This window comes from Chrysemys picta, chromosome 6, assembly GCF_011386835.1.
Source record: "Chrysemys picta bellii isolate R12L10 chromosome 6, ASM1138683v2, whole genome shotgun sequence".
In the NCBI taxonomy this organism is placed as follows: domain Eukaryota; kingdom Metazoa; phylum Chordata; order Testudines; family Emydidae; genus Chrysemys; species Chrysemys picta.
This window is the reverse complement of record NC_088796.1, coordinates 15,477,651-15,495,041: the sequence shown is the minus strand read 5'-3', so window position 1 is coordinate 15,495,041 and position 17,391 is coordinate 15,477,651. Positions and strand designations below refer to the sequence as shown.

The 17,391-nt window shown below is 41.2% G+C and overlaps 1 protein-coding gene across 15 annotated transcripts in view; it reads left to right on the top strand.

The window, feature by feature from the left end:
• The window catches only part of DYM (dymeclin), a 358,470-nt gene that overhangs the window by 53,434 nt on the left and 287,645 nt on the right, over nucleotides 1-17,391 (top strand). For 8 of the 15 annotated variants that reach the window (XM_065598719.1, XM_065598720.1, XM_065598722.1 and 5 more), the window contains one exon: nucleotides 12,016-12,088. In XM_065598719.1, coding sequence (XP_065454791.1) covers nucleotides 12,016-12,088 — 73 coding nt within the window. Of the gene's footprint in view, nucleotides 1-11,982; nucleotides 12,089-17,391 lie in introns of all 15 variants that reach the window. The other 7 variants (XM_065598718.1, XM_065598721.1, XM_008166039.4 and 4 more) reach the window with 1 other exon arrangement.

Genomic DNA, 17,391 nt, shown 5'->3' with positions numbered 1-17,391 from the left:
TTCCAGCTAGCTAATAAGTCTGCTGTGAAAAGTGATACATACAAATATACATATATAATTTTTCATAGCAGCAGCCTTACTAGCTAGCAAGTCTTAAGAAAAAAGCAGTCTAAAATAAAATAAAAAAAAATAGACAAAAATGTGCAAAGCACCTTATTTTGTTTCTATTCTGTTTAGGTCCAGTAAAGAATAGAGACAACTGTACATCATTTTTATTATTGAGTTTGCAAAAACCCCTACATAAATAAATTACAATGATTTGGATATGTGCATATTTAGTTGTTTTTCCTAAAGTAAATTAAGTATTTTAGGAAAAATTGTCAGAGCGGCCACCAAAAATTTTTTGTGAGAACCCCTAGAGACTGTGGAATAGTCTTCCAGGTAAAGTGATGGAAGCCCATTGCAAGGAGTGTTTAAATTTAAGATGGGCAAAAGACTGCACTGATAGGAAGACGGCCTGCATGATCTCTTATACACAATTTCTAACAATTTTTCAGTGGTTCTGTTGCAAAAGTAATAATAGAGTCATACATGCATTTCATAATGCAACAATTGGTTAGTGTAATATAAATGTTGAGGCATTATTATTATTTATACAGCAGGCACAGTGCATAAGTTGTGTTGACAAATATCAGTTACCTGCCCCAGACAGCTTAAAATGGAAATAATTTTCACTGCAGAAGTAAGGAAATGAAGAGCTGAGCTTACTTTAGCAACCTGAATGGTTACTTTCTCCTTATTACTTGCTGATGTGTATTACAAAGTCTTTTGAAAACATGAACACAGTGTATCCATTCCATTTACAATTATAAAAACATTCATTATAATGCTTCATTTGCTGAAGACTATTTTGAATAGTGTTGTCATCATGAAATGAGACATTATTGTAGAGTGCACACACAAGGAGGCAGAGTGAAGGTTAGTGTGCAAACCTTGCCTCTCAATTTCCTGACTTTACAATAAAGTTTTGGTTAAGGTTCTAATCATATGTGGCTTATTGAATAAAACCAATTCCTTTGCTTTCTTCAGCATGGATGGCTGGTGTCAGAATTCTAATACAATGTGTGTGGGTTGTGGAAAAAAGAACCCACAGGCATCTGAATATGGGCTTCCTTCAAACAGTCAACCCAGGCAAGGGCATGTGTCTTGAGTGCATAATAATTGTTTGTGCATAGACTAGTGAAAACCATTAATTAAAATCTATTTAACTCCTTGGCGCCTGCTGTTGCTCTGGGGAAACCAGACTTCTGGTGCCAAAAGATTAACAGCTACATGTTGAAATGGTTTAATGTCTTTAAGCTGTGATGAGTAATCTCTAAGAATGAGGTCAGCCAACTGATACATTAAACAAGCAGTGCTTGCTTACAATAAACTATCACTGCAGAGTGAATGTGGGTTTTCACCTGGTAAAGAAATATTGCTTAGTTGTCTAATACAGCATAGTAACAACAGACAGGGAAATGCCACATGAGAAAAGTGACATTTAAGTGCTTTATTTTACCGTCTGAACCACAATAATCTTTTTATTCTTAACAGTGAGGGAATTCCATATTCGATAGTATTCAGAGTGACTAATATCACTGAGCTACATGTCTACATGTCTGTACAGTAGATGTCTAGATATCTGTACAGTACTTACACAATATTTAGCACCATTTGACTGTAATTCATAAAGATATTTATGAAGCTTAAGTATGTTTGTCTATATTGCTCCATATGCACAAAGTTACTTAGCAATCATCTTAGATGAGTAGATTGTTAGTTGAATGCTATAAATTAAGAGGGTAGCTGTGTGTGGTCTGTTGGTTAGAGCAGGGGACCGGATTTCAGAAAATCTGGGTTCCTTTTCAACTGTGTAACTGCTTTGCTGTGGACTTGGGCCAGTTACTTCTGTGCCTCAGTTCCCCCTCTATAAAATGGGGTTATTTCTTACAAACCTCACTGGTTTATTTGAGGATCCTAAACAGTTTTACACAGTATTACGATTACACATCTAATACTGTAGTAGGCTGATGGATTTTTACAGTCTGTAAATTTAGGATATTGGAAAAATAAATGACTGAAGTGTCACCAAAAGAATATAATAATAATAATTAATAAAAGCTGTTGTATTTTGATCTAGTAAAGAAAGAGGAAAAAATTAAATGAATTTAAGGTCCCTTGTATAACTATACCAACGGTAGCTTCCCAAAGTAATTTTTTTCATTCCTGGTACCTTAGAATTCCCCCTAGTGTCACAAAGTATATGCTGATTTATTATTGCATTTTGTATTTGCTTATTTACTTAGCACTACATACGATGAACTGTTTTCTTGTTAAAAAGAAACAGTTTTGAACAGTTCTTACTGGCTTTTCAGCTGCTGCGCTAGGTTATTGGTATTTCTCCCTCTTTCAGATGGCAGTGCATTTGGGCAAATCTTATGAAATATATTATTAAATAAAAGTACAAATAATATGTACATAAATGAATACATTAGTTCCATATCTGGGTTATGAGGATGTTATCGGCTTTAGCTTTGTTATGGCTTATGAAGGACCTTTAGCATTACAGCCTGATGTACAGCTGGGCTTACTGTTATTCCGTATTGATTGTGCACAACACTAGATGGCCCACATGGATTCCTTCTGTCCACAAAAATAAGTTTATTTAATCAATTGAAATTATTGTTGAAAACTTAATTGTAATCCACTTGCAAAGAATCACCTTCCGTGGTCATTCAAAATAATCCATGCTTCCTGTGATTCCAGCCCTTCTCCTTATGTGTCATTCACCTTGAGGTTGAGAGAGCAGCTACCTCTTTTCAAGGTCACCTTGGCAGAATTCTTCCAAGGTCCCCTTAAAGCCACGCTGTAAGTCAATATTGTGTACAGTCTGCTTTCCTACTCTCTTTTTTAGCATCTGTTCTCTAGTGTTTCTAGCCAGAGGCCCATATTTGAGTAAAGCATTCTTTGATTTTAATGTGGCTAACTTAGATACCTGGGATCTTGGCATAAACTGAGAACATACCATTGCAGTGCACCACAGTCTTGCTATAACGAACTAAAACATTAACACCTTCTGCAAGATTTCTGCTATTTCTAAAGGAAAAGGATTGTACAATGTATTAGTGATGATGTGTGGGGAAATATTGTTGCCATTGGGCACTCAGTATCTTTTGTAAATATGTAAGCATTTTGTGTTTGGCAGTTCATCAAAGGCACAGTTTTTGACGGCAAACTATTAGTTAGAGGATAGTCGTGTCTCATCTGAAAGATGGTACCTACTCATTTTATGTATAGTGTTTGATCTATGCAGTGAGTCCAGCTTGTGCTTTCTCAGCAGACTATATTTTAGGTTTAAAGAGCTTCATATTGTTGCATTTAGCATCAATTAAAGTGCCAGTGGCAACTTTTGTGGTCCAAAAAGTGTATGAGAAGAAAGGCTGCTAGCGCATACTGTTGCGATTACAATGCTAGGCTTATAATGAGCAAAGTTATAGAACCAAACATAAGAGGGAAATCGAAACATAACAGTGGCATTTGTCCCTCTTCTATGGCTAGACCACATAGGGTCTGCTACTGCATTCAGAAATTTCTATCTAATGCACTTGGTTATTTAGTACAAACAGAAGAGGCTCATGTTTCTAAGCCCAGAGGTCCTGGGTTCAATCTCGGCAGATGACCTAGTCACTGGTGTTATTACTTAATGTTTTGGTGACCATAAAATTCAATCCTATATTATATTTTAAGAGTAAAATGAAATAAATATTATCCATTAGTTTAACGCGTTTCTAAACTCTATTGCTAATAATAATAATTTATTTTTCCTTTTGTTATCTGTGCCATGGCGTACTAGCCACTAAACATTCTACTTGGAATTAAATTCTAACATTGTATAGGGGATTGGATGACTTGTGAACTAACAATGGGATAGTGAGTTTTTCATCTGTAGGGGTGAAATCTTGGCACCATTGGAAGTGAGTTACAAAACTCCAGTTGACTTTAGTGGGGACAGGGTATTCACCCTAGGTTGCTGTTTTCTGTCTGGCCTGGAATTTTGAGTGAAAGTAGTTATCTGGTGGCTGTCCAGCATCCTGTGGAAATGAGTTGACTTCATTTGTTCTTTGTTGACAGCAGGTAACCATATCTCAAAATCTTCTATCGCATTTGTAGCTCCTTATTGTCAGTCTTAGCAGAGAAGCAGAGGACTGAACAGACACATCTGAACCTAGAGAGTTAATCTTTTGTCAATCAGACGCATTAGTGAAGTTTTTGCTGCCTGTACCATGCTATTTCTATGGGTAGAAAGTTTATCTTCATGGCCTTCAATCCAGTGCCAGTCATACACACAAAATTCACTGGAAATAGATGTGTGATGGTTTGTCCCCCCCCTTAGGATGCCACCCGATGTGCTGAGATACCACTGAGCCTATCTGTTATACCAGTCTGGGTACCCTTTTTACCTGTCTTGCTGAGCCAAGCAATTCTATTAAGCCTTTGCCAGCACGCACACAGGGAGGGCCACACCAAACTGCAGAACAAAACAGACACTGAGATCAGTTGTGTGAAGGCTCAGCTTAAGGGACTTGCTCCCAGCACCGAGGTGTCCACTTCTCTTGGGGTGCAGACCCAACTATATTATGAAATCCGCCTCCTCCCTCAATGTGGAGGAAGGTATGCACAACCTCTTAACCCCCCGCTCCTCCCCCGAATTGTGAATTGCACAATTTGTATAACAATTGTTATATTATAAACAAGAAATTTTTTGTTTATAAACATTTATTAACTACAAAAGGTGAATTTTAAGTGACTGTAAGAGATAACAGACAGAACAAAGCAGATTACTCAGCAAATAAAATGAAATACGCAAGCTAAGCTCAATATACTTAAGAAACAGGTTACAAAATGTAATTTCTCACCCTAGATATTGTCACAGGTAGATAACAGAAAGGCAGCTGCTCTGGCCTGCATCTGGAGATTTCAGGTATTTCCACTCACAGACTGGACACCCTCCCAGCCTGGGTTCAATCCGTCTCCCCTCAGTTCAGTTCTTGCTTCCAGGTGTTTTTTCAGTATCTCTTTGGGTGGGGAGGCAGAGGAGAACCATGATGATGTCACTCCCCTGCCTTATATAGCTCTTGTGTATGGCAGGAACCCTTTGTCTTCCAGTGGAAGAATACTGGCATTCCAAGGGGTGGGTCCAGTACCAGGTGAGTCAGACCCATGTCTCTGCAGGGGTGTGGCAGCCATTACTTTTCAGCTGTCTGGAGCGTCCATAGGAAGATTAAGCTCTTTCACAGTCCATTGTCTCTGCTAATGGCCCATTAGCCCTGTCTGGTTTTTCCATTGTTGAACCTGAAGGGCTGGTTGGGGAGACACCCAAAGTAACAAATTTGTAATACAGATACATAGTTAATATTCCTAATTTCAGATGCAGAAATGATACAGGCATACACATTGGATAATCACATTCAGTAAATCATAACCTTTCCAACGATACCTTACAAGAGCCATCTTACCTAAAGTATATCTCAGTTATGTCAGATCCATATTATAAGCATATTTTCATAACGAATATGGAAGGAAACATCACAATATGTACCAACATAACCGTAAATCCATGTAGCCCATTCCCTGACCTGCATCAGAAACTCTTATTCTTTCTGTATTAGCCAGTTACAGTTCATTGAGCTGCTAATCATAACTAAAATATTACAGTAAATGCAGAGCCACCCTCCACCCGCAAACTGCTAATGGAATGTGGCTGAGAATTTCAAGTGAAAAGGCAGGAAATTAAAAGCTAGTTTCTCTGAAAACACACTTGATCTTTTGCATTTGTAATGCTTTCTGTTACTGCATATTTCCATGCAAACAATTGTTTAATGGAAAAAAAAAACATATTTTTTTCAGCCATTAGATGAGTACTGAAACTTTCATTAATCACATAGTGGAACTTAAGCATTGGAATTGCCAGTGTGGAATCATGAATCAAGAAAATGCAGACCGATGATACTGTGACCCAGGGAACAGCAGATTTCACAGCTTTTCTTGGGGTTTTTTTTATAGTAAACCAACTGGAAACACCTTCACCTTCTCCTTCTCCATCCCCCCCGGGCATCAACAAAACACAGACTACTTTAAAAAAGAGCCATGGAAAACTGTCTCTCTGCTTGCAGACCTTACCCATCAGGTTGACAACATGGCTGCTTTTTGCTTCATTTTATATTTACATTTTTGCATATAGGGGATTTTAAAGAAGTAATGTAATGATTTAGTCCTATTTCACAAGTGATTTGGAAATACTTATTTTATTACTTGTTTTTAGACTTTCGTCTGGGACTGCTGGAGGGGGAAGCCTGTGGGGTCTGGGGAGAAGCAGGCAGCAGCAGGGATTGAGGCTGCCTCCTGATTAGCTCCCTCACCAGTGACCTTCAGGCTGCAGCTAGCAGAGGCTGTGGTTTCTCCTGTATGAGCTACCTCAGACTTCACATGCTGCTGCCAGTGTAGGGGCAAGAAAGTTGCTCTGCAAGGCGGCAGACACTCAGTGTGCATGCATACAGCTGGGAACAGACAGGGCAGATAGCCCAAGGAAATGACTAACAGTCAGACACATGCCCAGTTGCCCAGCAGCTCAGGTTGAGCGTGAATTCTACTATAACATGCCCACTCCCTGTTGATGCATGCATGTGTGATCTGTAGCAAAGAAACTTCTTGGATTGGTTGATTGAGTCACACCACATATTTTCAAAATTGCAGCCATCATTTAGTGGAGCTGATAGGTTTTCCAGGGCCAGGAGGACAGTGCTAAATATTAATAAATAAAAGTGATTTGGGCCATGTCTTTGTATGTAGTATAACAAGTGTAGGCTAATGCTTTCCTTGACTTGTCCACTGTTAATTGCAACCTTGCAGGTACTGTAGAGATGATGAGAGTTAGTGACTATATAGGGACCAGGCACAATTGAGTTGTAATCTGGGCTCTGTCATTGACTGGGTCTGCAATAGATTTGTCTTCCCAAAATTTTCCACCATTGCTACCACTCATGGTAACAACAGTAGAAGCACTAATGCACACCATCAACCAGCTGCTGCAGCAGCCCCGAGCAAGTGTAGAAAACACAGTGGTTAAAATCCTGATGGCTGTCAGTGCTTTGTCTACGTAGGCTCTCAACCTTTCCAGACTACTGTACCCCTTGCAGGAGTCTGATTTGTCTAGCATACCCCAAGTTTCACCTCACTTAAAAAGTACTTGCTTGCAAAATCAGACCTAACAATACAAAAGTGTCACAGCACAGAATTACTGAAAAATTGCGTCCTTTCTCATTTTTACCATATAATTATAAAATAAATCAATTGGAATATAAATATTCTACTTACATTTTGGTGTATGGTGTATATAGAGCAATATAAACAAGACATTGAATGAAATTTGTTTGTACTGACTTTGCTAGTGCTTTTTATGTAGCCTATTGTAAAACTAGGCAACTATCTAGATGAGTTGATGTATCCTCTGGAAGACCTCTGCATACCCCCCCCCCCCCAAGGATACACATACCCCTGGTTGAGAATCACTGAGCTAGTGCTCTTTCTATGGCTGCAACTGGTGGAACTGCACCAGTATTAGCAACAATACGGCACACTACGAAAAATGCCTAGTTGGCTTTGGGCAAGTCAGTTAGCCTCTCCAGTGTCTGCTTTTGCCATCTGCATCATGGGTGGCTTTGAAAATATTAAGTGCTAAGTATTATTCCTGTCACAAAATCCTATAAATAAAATAACCCATATTTTGAAGAATTTACATAGCCGGTTGGTTAAATGGTGTTTCAGCCTTATCTCTGAATTTTCTGTCTTTGTGTTATTGTTTATTACTTTAGCACTGTTACTTAGACTAGAAGATGTACCTCTGATTTCCATCCATGCAAATTGGTTCTAATCTTATCTGGATTCACCCATCCCTTGTTTGAGTCAAAAGGGTATATCTCTCCTTTAATCAAGCATCTAATCTGTTAATATGAATGAGTAGGGTGTGTATTGTGTCTATCCTGCTATTGAAAAAACATTGTTTATGAAAATACATAGTGTTCCATTTTTATAGCTCTCTCTCACGTTATAGATTTGGCATGCATCCGTTTCATTGTCTTGGCAAGACAAGAATGCATATGTCCCAGTCTGGAAAAGGATAAATAAATTGTTTTAGCTGAGTGCCATTGGTTACCGTTATTAACTAAAAAGGGTAACGTCTTGCATAATTCATGAACATGCTAGAGGCAGATGTGTATCCTTTAAGTTCAGTGGAGTAGAAAAAATGAAATCTTCATGTTCTCTAGATTTATAATAGTTCAAATCACATTGAATTCTACCCTAACAAAATGTGTTTACTACACGATGGAAAGATTCTTCTGATGTGCCCTTGATCTTATTTTTATTTCCCATTGGTAGGAAGAGTTTTTAGAATACTTTGTAAGTTTTGGTCAGTTTAGCAATTTTGCAGCGTTAGCATTTCCAAGATTCATAAAGTTAGGTAATTCCAAAGTGAAACTTCTCTTAGATTACATTACCTAGGGTTCATTTTTGGCTGTGCTTGTAAGTCCAAGGTTAAGTATGCTCATTTACTAATTCTGGTTTGTTGCTAACAGGAGCTACATTGTGTTACTTGTGGGGGATTCCATATAAAGGAAACCATGTTTCCGTGGTAAAAAACTGATTTCCTTTAGAATGTGCAGTTCACTAGGTGACAATTTTAATGTGTTTTTAATAAACCAATTGTGGAAAGAAATAATTTTGCTTTATTGTTAGTAGTCCCTATAGTATGCTCCTTAAAAATGAGTCCTGAAATTAGGAGCAAACTCAGGTTAAACAGAATAGCACCACTATAATTTGATTAAGTTGTGCTTATTGTAAGACGTGTTTAATTGAACATATGAAGTACACGAAGGTTTGGGTAATTATTTTAATGCTCTGCTGCCCTTTATCTGATATGCTGAAGGACAAGATTTGCCTGCTGTGAAGCATTACAAATAGAAAAATGAGTAAATTATGTTCCTAAGTAACTTTCTGTAATATGAAATGTTAAAGTAAACACAGACGTACCTACTGACTCGGGAATACATCTGAAACTTGCTTAGAGCTGTGACACTTTAATCTCCAATGGTTTGTAATTGAGTTTTGCTCCATAAGAGAATTTTTTTTTAAATTATGCTGTATGAATGTAAAACATTGGTGCTCTTATTAATTAGAAATACCTGGAATTCTTTTGAGAGAAATTTTTTGAAGCACCAAGTGTGAGGTGGGTATTTTATGTCTTGACCCTGATGCATTTATGAGTTAAACAGTGAAGAACTCTTGTTCTAGCAAATAAAATCCTGTTGGATTTCTTTGGAAGAGGATAATTCTTGATGAGCTCTGGCAGAGGCCTTGTTCTTGAAATGGGCTGAGCTTTGCACTAAATAAATACAGTTTTCCTTAAAAAGTATGAAGTGATGATAAAACTCTAGGTTGAATTGCTTAAGTCTCCTAAAGTAAAATGTAGACTGAATTCCTTTTGGAGGGAAGGCCATGATTTGGAATGATGTATAGTATGCATAGAGAAGTGTCCCTTTTGTGCTCCTGTCTAGAATTTATTAAAAAGATGCAAACTAACCTGTTCCTATGGGGATTGTGGGCTTGTTCTGCATCTCTACTGTTAAATCAACTAAACAAGTAAAGTTCTTAAGAAATGTGGTCAGTGATTAAACCAACTAAATTGTGTTGGCTCTTCCCCAGCTGTCTCATCTAGCAGGAAACTGTGGATTAAAAGTGCCTCCTTAGACTGGAGATCCTCAGCTAGTATAAATCGTCATAGCTCCATTGAAGTTAATGGGGCTATGAGAGTTTACACCAACTGAGGAGCTGCTTCCCAGTGTCTCTCTAAAATTTAGCGACTTAGGATTTGTCAACTGAACGGTTTTGTCGTTCAGAGATGTTAACATCTCTTTCCACCCTCCACGCTCTCCCCCAGGACAAAAGTTTTGTTGACGAAAAGTGCCGGAGTGAATAGTGCTTTGTCGGTAGGAGCGCTCTTCTGCCCACAAAGCTACTGCCACTCGTTGGGGGTGGAAGCTTTTTGTTGGTGGGAGAGCTAAGGATACTTCTTCATGGCTTATTGCATAGTAGGCTTGTGGGAGACTGTAACAGGGGCACTCACTTGCTGCTCTGGTGCCTCCTAGTGGCCCATATGGGGATTAGCTTGCTGCATGGTCCGACTCCCCTTCCTGCAGTTATTCAGCTTGTCGTTCCACTCACTTGCTCCAATGGTGTGTCTCATGCTCCCGAAGGTGCAGCGCTTTCCTCTTTGTGGCTTAGCCTTCTAGGCAAGTCACACTGAAGTTCCCCTCCCTTCCAGGGTATTATCAAAGTCTTCTTCCAAGACTTTGTATGTGGAAGTCCCCAGATAGGCTGCCCCAGCATGCCACTCCTCAGTAGATTGTAGAGGAACCCAGGCCCACCCTCTACACCAGTTCCAATACAGGAACCCTCCACCCAGAAACTTGGGTTTCTGTTCTCCCCGCCCTTACTGCTCCTTCCCTGGACTGCTTCCTACACTGCCTATTACAGGCTCCTACTCTCTCCCCTTGTATCAGGGGGTGTGACTGTTTCTGCCCAGGTGAGCTTCATTCCTAATTAAGCCTCACTTGCATCATTTGCATCATAGCTCCCCTCCAGATGCAGCCTCTGGCTAATTGGCCTCTCTTGCCTATATTAACCTCTCCAGGGTTAGTGTAGGGTGAACGCCCCATCAAAGAGACACAGTATTTGTTGGTTTGCTGCCAAGATCCAAATGTTTGGTTTGTTATGGTAAATGACTGTACAAATTTAGCATGGCAGTACTGGCTTGCCTTATGGGGTTGCTGTGAGGTCAGATTTGCCACAGATTTCCCCCAATATTGATAAATAAGCATTTACAAAACTTAAGTCAAAAGGCTTATAAACCAGGATTCCCTGTGTTGTGTGCAGTCCTAACGCTGTATTGTGCTAGTGCATAAAAACATGAAAGCAAAATAGCCTTGATTTATAATTCCCAGAAAACAGATATCCTAAGGCCAATGCGCCTTTACCATAAAATTAAAATAAAGTTGCCTAAAAAGGTTCACCAAGCAGATCCTCCTTACCTTTAAACTAGAAAATATATTAACCAGAGATTAAATCAAACCTGAATTAATATCCACAAACACCAACCTTCATCAGAATCCTCAACACCAAAAGCCCATAGGAGGTGGTGGGTCTTGCAACATTCCCTGAAGGGCCATTGAGATTCAAAGGGGAGAAATGACTAGAAATTGCGGGTTCACAAGTAAAGTGAAACTGACCACTCATCTTAATCACCCAAACTGAGTAAAATTGAACAGCTAGTAAGAAGTGGATGTTTAAGCACTCAGGAATCAGGTTTACTGGACATAATTTTTAATTAGCTCAGGCTTTTAGTGTTCTTTGGGGTCGGGAACTGTCTTTTAATTCTTTGTTTGTTCAGGGCCTAGTATAATGGCGTCCTGGTCCATGAATGAAACTTGTAAGAGCTACAATAATACACATAATAAATAATAACTAGTTGCCACTGTGGCCTTTTTTGTCTACAGTTTTTGTACCATTGATATCACTTAGGGATGTGATCTTTCTACTGAAATACTTGTACTAGTACAACTCCTGGTGTAGATGCAATTGTCAGTATAAATATAAAGGTGCCTTATAACATGATAGCTTATTAACCTTTCCTACAGAAAAAACCATATTGGTATAAGGCACCTTTATTCAAATATAACTGTGACCAGACTTGGGGAGACTGGGAGTTGTACATCTTTGACTACACCAGTATGGTTAGTATGTAGACAAAGCACCAACGTGCTTTTGAGCTTAACACTGATATTGGCATTTTATTTGCCTGGTTGCTTCCATGCTAGTAATTTGATACCTAACTTTAAAAAGTTTCAGTCTGAGTTGAATCTGTGGTTTCTTTTCCTACCTTTCCAGAGACAAACAGCGTTTCCTTTTATTCTGTTTCAGGAGTGGAATGTGAAGACCTTATAGAAGAGTTGCTGTGTTGCCTCATTCAGCTCATTGTTGAAATTCCCCTTCTGTAAGTACTTTTTACAGGATCTGTGTTTGAAACTTGTACTCTGTGAAGGGAATGTGTTCCTCATAATTCCCAAATTAACTTTTCAAAAAATAATTACTTTATTTGAGTATTAGCCAATTGCAAGACCATCACGTCTCATATAAATAGTGATATATTGCCCTATGATCTGAAGTATTTTACTGCTCTAGATAAACTGTAGGCATGCAGCCCTCCTCAGTCCATCTGTTCTGCCCTATTCCATTTTACTTTGTAGTTTCATTTCAGACCCAGCATAGTACTTCTGGGAGTACACAGAAAGCACAGCTACTACACTCTGAAAAGGTGCTATGTACACCTATTTCTGCTGGGAACAGCTGCACTAATTGTTATGGTGGGGACAGGGTTGAGACTCAGGATCATTTCCCTTCAGGTGAAGCCTGCCGTTACTGTAGGTGCTAACCTGAAACTCCTGAGTGACAAAATTGTAATTGTGCCTGTTGGCAGCATAGGGACACAACAAAGTGTGAGAGAACGGCTTCTTGCCTCCTGCACTTATGCAGGATTCTGGGTTTTTAAATTAAAATTATGTTGCTCTTTTTAATCTAAAAGGTAATGGTGATAAGCTCTATTTCCAAACTACAGCTGAGTTGAAGTTTGAATAATAAAGAAATGATTGGGCAGACTGTTTCTATAGATCTCCAGAAATCAAACAGATTTGGTACCATGTTTATGTGATGCTGCATTTTCAGTTTCTACCATGTAAAAAATGTACATTGATTACTTGTTCAGCTGGGAGATGTGCTCTGAAATATCCTTAACTAGGGACAGTCTTTTTGTTCTGTGTTTGTACAGTCCTAGCACAATGGGGTCCTGGCCCAGGACTGGGACTTCTAGGCACTAGGATAATACAAATAATAGGTTCTTTATCTTCTAACCTCATTTTTCTGGAATGGTACTTGCTTTCTTTAATTTGAAATAATGTGTTCCCCACACCAGTCTCTTTTAATTTTAAACTTCATTTTTCCAGTATAAATTTTAACAAGGCAGTTTTGGTCAACATTAACTTTTCATGTGTATGATCACTTGGTAGCTTGTGTCTAAAATACGTTTTGCCCAAATTGAAATGTAGTCAATTCTGAAAGAACTTCAGTGGAATCCAGAGTAGCAGCCGTGTTAGTCTGTATCCGCAAAAAGAACAGGAGTACTTGTGGCACCGTGTTTCTAACTTTTCTCAGATTATCTGTTGCTGTATGCATTTCACTTGGTTGTTGCAGACTCAGGCCTTGTCTTCGCTACTGGGGTAAGTCGACATAAGTTACGCTACTCCAGCTATGTTATCCACGTAGCTGGAGTCGACGTAGCTTAGGTTGACTTATCCCGGTGTCTTCACTGTGCTGAGTTGACCAGAGATGCTCTCTGATCGACTTCCCTTACTCTTCTCTGAGAGCTGGAGTACTGGGGTTGACCAGAGAGCGCTCTGCCATAGATTTAGCGGGTGTTCACTTGACCCGCTAAATCGGTCCCTACTGCAGCGTCAATCTCCTTGTAGTGGAGATAGGGTGGCTCCAGATACCAGCGCACCAAGCGCGTGCCTGGGGCGGCAAGCCGCAGGAGGCAACCTGCCGGTTGCAGTGGGAGCGGCAGTCAGGGATCCTTCGGTGATATGCCTGCGGGAGGACCACTGGTCCCGCGGCTTCGGCGGCAATTCGGCGGCGGGTACGCTGAAACCGCGGGACCGGGCAACCTCCCGCAGGCATACCGCCCAATCCGCGTTACCAGCGGACCTCCTACAGGTGGGCTGCCGAAAACCGCCTGACTGCCGTGCTTGGGGCGGCAAAATGCATAAAGCCGCCCCTGAGTGGATACCAGCCCTCAGTGTTTACTTTGCTAATTGCTCTTCTGGTTGGAAAGCTGACAGATCTGTTTGTTGCCCTGATAAAGATACAACTGTTTCTGAAATATTGTGCTCATTAAATAGAATTCTGCCAGCATTACACTAGTGTTTTGGGCTGTCACTGTTTAATGAATTAATGGTATGATTTAGAGTGTCGGTCTGCAAAGCAAAGAAGCATTGTCAGAGGCTTCCTGAAACTGTTACACTTTTTGTTCGGAACAGATTAGAGGAAATACTAAGAGGTGGAAGGGCTGAGACACATGGAGACATTCATAAATCGTGTATCTTTTTGTTGGAAGGCAGTCCAATGCCATTAAAAGTCTGGTTGGCACGGGACTGGCAGGCTCCCTACCTGGGAAGCAGCCGGCACGTCCCTCCGGCTCCTAGGCATAGGGGTGGCCACGGGGGCTCCGCAGCTCCCATTGGCTGGGAACCATGGCCAATGGGAGCTACAGGGGCGGCGCCTGTGGGCTGGGACAGTGCGCAGAGACACCTGGCTGCGCCTCTGCCTAGGATCCAGAGAGACATGCCAACCGCTTCCTGGGAGCTGCCTGAGGTAAGCGTGGCCCGGAGTCTGCACTCCTAACCCCCTCCCACACCCTAGCCCTAAGCCCTCTCCCACGCCCAAACTCCCTTCTGGCACCCGCACCCCGTCCTGCACCACAACTCCTTGCCCTAGCCCTGAGCCCCCTCCTGCACCCAAACTCCCTCCTGGAGCCAGCATCCCCTCTTGCGCCGTGGCTCTGAGCCCCCTCCCGCACTCTGAACCCCTTGGCCCCAGCCTAGAGCCCCCTCCTGCACCCTGAACCCCTCATTTCTGGCCCCACCCCAGAGCCCGCAGCCTCAGCCTGGAGCCCCCTCCCACACTCTGAACCCCTTGACCTAGCCCCCAAGCCCAGAACCCCCTCTGAACCCCAAACCTCTCATCTCCACCCCAGAGCCCGCACCCCCAGCCGGAGCCCTCACCTCCCCCCCCCGCACCCAACCCCCAGCCTGGAGCCCCCTCCTGCACCGTGAACCCCTCATTTCTGGCCCCACCCTGGAGCCCGCACCCCTTCCCACACTTGAACCCCCTGCTCCAGCCTGGTGAAAGGGTGTTTGGTTTTGTGTGATTAGAAAGTTGGCAAGCCTATGTGGGAAACATTATAGTTCAGTTTCTCTTAGGTATGTCTACACTGCAATTAAAAATCTGTGGCTGGGCCATGTCAGCTGACTTGGGCTTGCAGCGCTGTTTAATAGCGGTGTAGCTGTTTGAGCTCTGGGACCCTCCCACCTCACAGGGTCCTGGAGCCCAGGCTCCAGGCTGAGCTCAAATGTCTACACTGCAGTTAAACAACCCCTTAGCTTAAGCCCCACGAGCTCGAGTCAGCTGGCACGGGCCAGCTGCAAGTGTCTAATGGCTGTGTAAACTTACATTTTTTATGTTCATACTCTTGGCTCTGTGAGTAATACACATGCAAAATATTTTTACATATAGATCACAGGTTTTCAAACTTTTTTGCTGATGCCCTGCCACCTTGAAAATATTTCAGGTTGTGGCAACCTCCTTCCCCCCCCCCCCCAAGTAATGACCTTCCCCATACCATGCCACCCTTACTTTTGTGCTGCTGGTGGTGATTGCACTGCCTTTATAGCTGGGCACCCAGCCAGCAGCTGTTGCTCTCTAGCCACCCAGCTCTGAAGGCAGTGCAGATGTAAGGGTGGCAATACCCCCCTACAATAGCCTTGTGACCCCCTTGTGGGTCGGGACCCCCATTTGAGAAATGCTGAGATAGATTTTTTTTTTTAAGCCAAAATATTCCTGAGATAGTATGTTAAGATGCTGACGGTTTTGACACATCTTAAGTACAAATATGGATACTTAAGAAAATGTTCATTTTGTTTACCTTTAACCATGTAAAAATGTTCCAGCCAACCAGTTCTTCTGCAGGTCATTTGGTGAAGGGAAATGCATGGAAAACTGCTCCCTCTTGTACACAATAATAAAAAAAAATCCTCATTGAGGATTTGCTCTTAGTTTAGTCTTTTGCAACTGTTGCTGAAGGTTGCCTTTCTAGTAGCTATAACGTCATCCAGAAGGGGCCCAGAACTGCAAACTGTGTTGTGCTCTTTTTCAGAAAGACATGGTAGCGTTGAAAGATTTTTCTGGATTATGGTAACTTCAGATTTTTATCTAACTAATCAGATTCTTTGCCAGTGAAATTTTTCTCCTCCTGCAAGCCAGATTTACCAAATCAATTTTTTCCCTATTTTGGGCATAAGAGGTCTTTAATTATTGCCTTGACAGAAATAAATCTAGAAAATCCACAAGTTTGTATGTGAATTTTGGGAAGGTCAAGCCGTTTCAGGCCAGAGGTTGTCTAAATGGACTAGGTTACATGTTCAGACTTACTGTGACTTGCCTGGCCTTCCAATAGCAGAGGACTTGGGGCCCATTCCACTACAGGGTGGGCAGCTTCTGCAACTTGTATTATTAATGTCTCTGTAGTTGTGGTCTGTAAACCTGCTTTTGGATTTGAAGTTTCACTTCCATAGACTATCAATGTTCCAATGGGGAGTCCAGATTGGAAGCTCTGCTCAGTAGAGCATTCATTAGTAGTAATCAATATACCTCCAGAGGACTGTCACTGCTAGCTAGTGGCCTACTCTGGGGTTCTGAAGAGGCAATTTCATGAAGAAAAGGTTACTTACCAGTAACTGCTCTCTGAATATATCCCTTCTTTAGATCCTTACTTATACTGCATTCCTCTCCTTAGTAAAAGATTTTAATGAACTGTCTTGGAGAAGCTGACGGATAGTTATATAGTAGCCTCCTTGTGTCCAGAATGCAGGACTGGAGTAACATTTTCATGTCCCCCAGCTGCTTTACTACTTAAATGGTTCTATGCCTCTCCTGGCAGGACATTTGACTCCTACAGAGGCAGTACTTCCACGCAGTTACTGGAAAGTAACTTTGTTTTTTCTGTGACTGCATCATTTCAGTGTGTGTCATCGCAAATTATCTCTTGGAAAACACATTAATAGAGAACCAGCCTGATGTGAAGGGAGCTGTTCAAACTCCATTATAGAGCAGAGAGAACACTTGAATTACAGACCGTGGTGAAATTATGATTGTAAAACAAACTGGGGAAGACTTCTTCATGGAGGTTCAGTCTCAGGTATCCCAGAGAGCTTCAGTTTGAATCAGATGTAGATGACATCTGGGGACATGTAGGAGAGGAGTCTGAAAATTGCAAATTGCCTGCGTAGCCCCCCAATTTTTTGATTTATTTATTTAGAAAGTTTTTACAGGTTTACAAATCATTGCCATGTATCTATCAGAGACAAAAAGATAATCAGATAATCATTAGAACCACAAGCTTTTGTTTAGAGAAATGTTTTACAATAATATAATCATCAGATCTCTCTACTTAAGGTGTTATCTACTTAT